Genomic DNA, 7,359 nt, shown 5'->3' on the forward strand with positions numbered 1-7,359 from the left:
TACTACCATTCTGTTTGTGTTTTTTTTAACTTTTCTCCCTTAGCTTTGTCTTTAGATGTTTTTTTCTGCCCTTAAAACACATTTGGATGGGATTCATGAACATGTATTGCTCCTCACTTTTTTTAATTTAATTTTTACTGTTTTTTTGCAGCGTTCCTTTCCTTTCTTTTGTTGCTGCTTCTGCTCTGGGTGGTGAAACGAGATAAAAAACAAGTGCAACCAGGCAGAGAAGCTACCGTTGAAGATGGTGATGGAGAACAAAAAGGCCCCGTGAACGCAATGACCAAGAGAATTAGGAGCAACAGACTTTATGAAGAAAAGGTACAGACAACAGAGAGTGACCAAACTCCACAAAGGAGAATGCGCAAAGGTCGAGCAAAATCTGCCTCGGCAGTTATGTTGAGAAAGGAGTTTGAGCAGGGTACTTCTCAGCACTGGAGGCCAGTTGTTGGAAACGAGGAGCCACTGAAACCCTCTTGCGTAGCAACACATGAACAAACCTATGTGGAAGGCAAAGACGACGCAGCAGAGCTCTGGTATTTTAATAGCTTGCCAGATTGGAATAAAAGGGCCATGCTCAGTCACGAGCCAAACATTTCACCGACTAATCTACATCTAGAAACTTTGAGAGAGGATAATTCAGACCTGTTAAAGCCATCACCGAGGGAGTGTGGAGTTTCAGAAGTGCCACAGAATGATGAAAGTAAGGGAAAGGCTACTACAGAGACTTTTGAACCACTCTTGTATTTAAGCGTTGCTCAAAGGACTGAAGAACCAGCCAGCCATGCTGAACCAAAGGGCGATGGTGTTACACATGCAAAGACAGGCTCTTTTTCTTTGCGAAGAGTTTTTACGTGGCCATACGAAAATGGCAAAATGGGCCAAAGTCAGAAGTTTTTTAACACTTTGGATTCCTTCAAGGCACAGTTCTGCCTCCCCACTAGTGACCCTGGCATACCAGCACCAGTCAAGAAAACAGAAACCGAAGATGAGCAAAAGAGATCGGACCTCCATTTAAAGGTTGTCAAAGAACAGCAGACACTTGATCTTTTCAACACTGGTGCACCTAACTTAACAAGAGTGGTACAGCCAGTAAAAGCATTAGTCCATACGCCAAAGAAAAGATCCAAGCAAGCAGCTGCAATGGGAAATGCATTCAGCTCGCTGTCTAGAAAAGGGCTCGCAGCTCCTAAAAGCATAAGAAAGAAGTGGAGCAACAAAAAGGGATCTTCTCAGGCTGGAGTCTGCAATGACCGTCTTACCTCTCCAGCCTCCTTAAACCCAGCTGACCGCACTGGCTCCCCTTGTGATAATACATTACTCACAAGTAACAAGTACAGCTTCATTGATCTGCTGCACGAAGTTGTGGAGAATCGTGGACGATGGACCAGGGAGAGGTGGCAGCAGACGCATCGGGCGCAAAACGTTAGCCAGTCCCCAATGAAACCGAAGTAAACTTGGGTCACACCTACTCTGCAAAGCTGCTGTTCCACGTGCTGTTTGTTGTCTCGTGAGTCAAGATCATTGCCCAATCGTGGGGAAAGGTGTTGCACTTGACAGCAGCGGTAGCCAACGTCCTCTTCAGATGCGTGTCTACACTTCAGTCACAGCAGCTCTTCAAAAGGGTCAGAGCGCCGGCCCTGCTCCTTAAGGCATTTGGTGACCAAGGTTTGTCAGTCCAGCACATTGTATAGGCCAAAATTTAAATTGATTTTCTATTTGTGCCTGTAAAAATTTAGACCATGACCATTATCATATCCTTATAACTGTTATCCACTCTATTTGCTTACTTGATTGTTTCCTTAGGTGGATGGACCTAGTGCCTTTACATGAGTACAACCTATTCCTGGTGATAATATAAGGATAAACGGAGCGCTAGTGTCATTTTATATGAACAGCGCAGTCTCCCTCATAGGCTTTCAAGTTTTATTTTAGGCTTCACACACTGTATGTTCCATTAATAGCAGGTATTAATATTAATAAACTGTGTAGCTAGAAATGTTTGTCCAGACTAAGCCATAATTGATGGCTGCTGTTCTGTAATACCAGATCTAGTTCCCTGATCTTTCGCGGCTTTTCTTGCAAGTGAAAACGGGTAATTGTTTGCTAGCAGTTGCATCCTGCAGACACCTGCTAATTGTTTGCAATCACACCCTGCAGATGCCCGCTCGATTTTTATGTCTGTATTTGTTGTGGTTCTGATGGTAAACCAGAAGGAATATATTCTCTCTGTGCTGATATTTGCTTAGAAATGTTTTAATTACTCCTATTATCTAAAAAGCACCTGGCTTTTTGTAGTGGAGTAGCAATTTTGATGTGGATGTATTTTCATTGGAGATGCTTGTTTAGCCTCTCAAGTTTCACTTGTTCACAGAAGTACACCATATGATGAACTGGTAGGATTCCTCTGCCCTACTTCAAAATTTGCTTTAATAAAATTTTGAAGGCCATATTTTTGGAATGTATGTTTAAAAAAAAAAAAAGAAAAGAACCGGTATAGATTCATAAATCGAAATTCTTAAAATTTGGAAGCATTTTGTTGAACAGAAAGTCTATTTGTAGTAATAACCTTCTCCCTTCCCTCCCATCCTCCCTCGTACACTAATTTATAGTCGCCCATACTGGATATGGGTTCTGTTGATTGCTTTTTCCCTTGGCAAGTATCTTTATGTGATCTTGGGCCTGTGAATAAAATGTGGGCTGCCATTACCCCTGGTTTTTGTGTTAGATTTTGTAGTTCTTCTAAAGTCTACAACTAGCTTTCCACCGTTCGTAGTCCAGTGGCTTTGTTAACTCGAGGTGGTCTGCCTCCTTTATTGTTCCTCTGTTAGAAATCCTGTGATGAATGACTGGTGGCGTTGCTGAGCCACATTCTCATGAAGCACAAATCCTCTGCTGCTGACTGCTTATTTCATGCAAGAGAGAACAAATTTGCTAACAGCAAATTCAGCCCATTTTTGAGCCAAGAAGTTCATAGTCTGCTGTCGCAAGCTGTTCTTAGCTAAAGGAGTGGGTGCTGTGGGGGAGTGAAGCCAGGCCCTTGTGTGCAGAGGCAGGTCCTGTCCTTGCTCAGCTACAGGACCGGGGTGGCTGGGCCACAGGCCAGCCCAGCCTGCAAGTGTCCTGGGGGCTGAAGGACTTCTCCAGAGTGAGGGGGAGGGTCTATTTCTGATTTTGGGGCTCTCCCACCCCAGCTTCCATATTTTGTATTGGTTTTACTTGGCTAAAAATAAGCGAGAGCCGAGGGGACACAGGGACCAGAACCCAGGACCTCCAGCTCCAAAGGGAGAGCAGGCTACACCTGAGCTATTGGGAGTTTGTAGGCTCTTTTCTTCTTGGCTGTATGATTCCTGTGGGGACTAAAGGAGGGCCAGACCCATGGAGCCCAGGACAGAGTCAGCTGCTGTGGGACAGCGGTGCCAGCACACACCGACTGGGGCACTGCATGCAGCAGGGCAGGATGGGGCACATGGTCCTTGGCCTTGAGAAGTTGGCCAGCCATGTCTTGTCTGGTAGGAAGCAGACACTAACTGGTGAGACATAGCTATGCCACTGGTTCAGTCACTGGTAAGAACAGGGATAGGTGTGCTGTAACGTGAGGCTGCTTTGATTGGTGTAGAAAAGGGGCCTACGTTGCGCCAAGCGAGGGGTTGTGTTTCATGGGTACCGCGTGTGCCCAAGAACCCGCCCAGCAACCGGTGTCCTTTGGTCAAGGGTGTGAGCGCCCCAGCTTGCCTGTAGGTAGAAACCCTGGCTTTCCTTTGTTAATAAGAGCCAGAGCCTGTGGTCTCGTTATTATAACAACTAAATTGAGCAGCAGCAGCACAGCGTCACAGACGCTGTCCTCATAGCAAGCCCGATGTGCCTGAATGAACAACGTCTTGCATTCGAAAGCTTGTCTAACTCTAGCCCAACTACGCAGTGGGTCCCCCCCAAAAAAAAGACAACCCTAAGAAATCCTTGCTTCTTGCATGATTGATATCTGTCTATCTATCTATCTATCTATCACCACACACACACACGCACACCAGATAGATATCTATCTGTCTTCTAGGGTTATGGCTGTCTATCGATAGCTAGATAGGATGTGAGAGAAGCAAGGATTTCTGCAAGGTGAGGCTGGTACTTAACTGATTTTTGGCATTTTGGAATGTGATTGAGATATATACAGGTTTGGAATGTGATTGAGATAGGGATATATATATATATATATATATATATATATATATATAGGTTTACCAAAAAATATATATTTGGTAAACCTGTAAATGCCACGACTTTTCTGCTGATTTCACCATCTTCCCTTTTCTGCCCTAAGCCTGAATAAAGTCTTTGCATAGTGGCTTCTTGGTGCAGTTGGCAAAAGCTTAGCTAAGTAGGTTCACTCAGCATCAGCAACTCTTTCATCCCCTCCCAGAAACTGGTGGACAACTGATGAGTTTTGTGCACTTCTGGTTTATCCCTGTCACCCTTGCCTGCAGGGATTGTCCGGCAAAAAGGCTATATGTATGTGGTTACAACTGCAATCGTGCTAAGCCCAGAAGTACCAGTGTGCGCCCCCCCCCCCAAATAGCTCAGAATATTAAAACGACACGGGAATGTGGGATTTTGTTACTGGTACTTTTCTATGACAACCCTTTTTTAAGCAGATACAATTTTTGTTCTGACACATTCGTGTTTCCAGGAACATTAAATAATTCTGCTTTTACATTAGTCTTGTAACCAGTTCTAAAGAATTAAAAAAAAAAAAAGAAATGTTTGATCGTAGCAGTCCACCAATCATAGACAAATATCTACAGCAGGCTTTTGTGGATGGTTTTTGTCTTATTTTTTACATCTCGTGAGAATGTTTGGTATGACTTGACAGCACAGAAATAATCAAGGGAAAAGATGTACAAGCATTATTCTTTTTTTTTTTAAATATGTTTATTTATATATTAAACAAAATGAAACATTATCAAAATGCCACAGAACACGCACAATTTTGGTATCGTACTGAAACATGCATATGTTAACCTTGCGTTGGAGTTGCTTTTGTATGCACCACGATTGTTTGCTGTTAAGGAGTGATCTGCATGTATGCCTGGCAAGAAGGGACAGCTTTCCCTTCTGCTTCCTTCTCTTCATCCTGCACGGTGGCTCTCCCCACATTGAATCTAGGGTTGCTACTCAGCTGGCTTTTTGGCATCCTTCAACCGCGGTCCTTAATTTAGACTTGATCACTCAAAGGCAGTGCATCGTCTCAGCGTTCAGCATGACTTGCTCTGCAATTATTTCATCGTGTGAAATACTGTTAGTATCATTATCTCACTTCCTTGCACCTTGTAGCAGTAACTCCTGTTGCTGCAGGCCTGGGTTGTGATGGCTGTTTGGTATACCCAACTGCAGTTGCACGTTAAAGGCATGCATCAATGCAGGAAGCGTGCTTTGTTGTACTGTCTCCTTGGTACGTTACTGAGGCTGTCTCCTATTCACACCCTGGATCAGTGCACGGAGGTCAAATGAAAAGGGAACATTCAACTTATTTGTCAGTAATCGGAGTGAATGTGCACCGTGTGTGTGTGTGTGTGTGTGTGTGTGTGTGTGCACACAATGTACCCAGCCAGGCATACGGAGCCTAGACCAGAGTACACCCATTTCACCTGTAACACAGCTTACAAGTTATTCATGTGTCCAATTATGGCTTTACTTCACTATCACCTGAGTGACAAGAGGGGATTGGGAGGCCTCTGGAAATTTAAGATTTAGACTCAGTTAAACATATTCCCACCTGTAGAGAGTGATTTTGGAAATGTCAGGAAGAGGGCTGTCCTCATGAAATGTCTGTCACTTCCACTCCTGCAACAGCATGTTTTCTGTGGTTATTTTTTTGTGTGATATCTCATTTATTTCTCACCGGACAACTAGAGGGGTGAAAGGAAAGGCGGTTTTGCCCAGCTGTCCCGCTATTGGAGCCCCTCCGAAAGGGTCCTGTTTGACTCTGGATCCAATGATGGATGAAGGCTCATGGGAAAGGCGATGCTGCTTCTGTCACCTGCTACAGATCCCATAGTCTGACTTGCTACTTTTGCTACTATGAAAAGTGAGTCTTCCCCACTGTGTGGGCAAACTCAACTACAATCGGCTGGAAGCAACCAGAACTACCAATACTCATGACAAGAATGAAAAAAAAACCCAATGGGATTATTGTACAAGGCAGCCAATTCCAATTTTATCTGGGTTTTTCCCCCCCTCGGGAGATGTTACAGCACATTGAGGAAACTCCAACCAGGAGCTACGTTTCGTTACCTGTTTCGCTATCTCGGAGACACGGGGATTATAGCACTGCAGCCTTTTCAAAGTTAACGTGTTTCCATACAACCTGTTTGATTCCCATGCACAGTCCTTTTTCAATTGTAAATGAAGGGGGAAGCGCATGTGAAAACCTGTTTGACTGGCAGTACCAACCACAGCATCCTAGTTCCAAGCTTTTACATTCTGCGTCCATGTTCTTGACTCATCTGTTTCTCTCTCCTATTATTTTTATATTCATATGCATCTCCAGCTACCTTTGGGAGCATTTCACTTGCAGAAGAAAAGTGACGTGAGATTCCAGAAGGGCACAGCCTACATCTTCTTGTTGATGCTGTGGCAGTACGGAAATAAAGCAGAAGAGTTACCAAGTGCAAGCAAAGTTTGACCACAAGACCCAAGAGAGAGTTCAACTGTAAAGAGATTACATAAACCAGCGGGATTCCTCCTCGGCTGTTGTAGCAATGGTGCGGTACAGAAATTGGACAAGAACATAAGTAATATTAGCCCCCTCACCATACAGCATACCTGCTCTTTCTTCAATACTCCATCCCGCATAAATTGTTTGCACACCTAGAGTATGGAGCAGCGAGCTTCTTCCTTTGTTGTTGGTTTCTGCAGGGGGGGGCACAGTGATCAGCAAGCGTAAGAGAGTTTGGAGAATTAGTCCTCAAGTTACTATACTTTGGGACCAGGAATGGATTGAGTCAGGGAACTCCAGTCAACAGCTTTCCCCTTTTTCTAGTGTGTATAATATATGGCAATGACTTCTCAAGAACAGTTTAAAGACAGGTTTTTGTATTGGTCCCCACCTCACTGCAGAATTACAGTATTGGCGTTTTGCAAGCCGTGGGTATGGGGTTCTAGATCGACCTGTTAATGTCCCACACCAGGATAGAGCAGATGGTATGGAAGTATCTGAGCATTATATGAGCTGCTTGAAGCTGCAATTTGAAACAGCAAATTTTATAAACAGTTTTTATTGGGCGCGTCACTCAAAATGAAGGGCTGATGTTTCCGAAAAACAAGAGAAACGCTATTGCATCCGCTCATCTGTCAATGGCCGTT

The 7,359-nt window shown here is 44.1% G+C and overlaps 1 protein-coding gene across 2 annotated transcripts in view; it reads left to right on the forward strand.

Annotated features, from left to right (window-relative positions):
* Nucleotides 1-6,033, forward strand: part of LOC106723056 — an 11,916-nt gene extending 5,883 nt beyond the window's left edge. The window contains exons 5-6 of one of the 2 annotated variants that reach the window (XR_003092134.1): nucleotides 152-1,668; nucleotides 5,908-6,033. Coding sequence is in view for 1 of the 2 variants with exons in the window: in XM_025193866.1 (XP_025049651.1) it covers nucleotides 152-1,455 (1,304 nt within the window). In the remaining variant the exon portion in view is untranslated. Of the gene's footprint in view, nucleotides 1-151; nucleotides 2,710-5,907 lie in introns of those variants that run through there. The other variant, XM_025193866.1, reaches the window with a different exon arrangement.
* Nucleotides 6,034-7,359: the final 1,326 nt, after the last annotated feature.

This window comes from Alligator sinensis, unplaced genomic scaffold (genome assembly GCF_000455745.1).
Source record: "Alligator sinensis unplaced genomic scaffold, ASM45574v1 scaffold611_2, whole genome shotgun sequence".
Lineage (NCBI taxonomy): Eukaryota > Metazoa > Chordata > Crocodylia > Alligatoridae > Alligator > Alligator sinensis.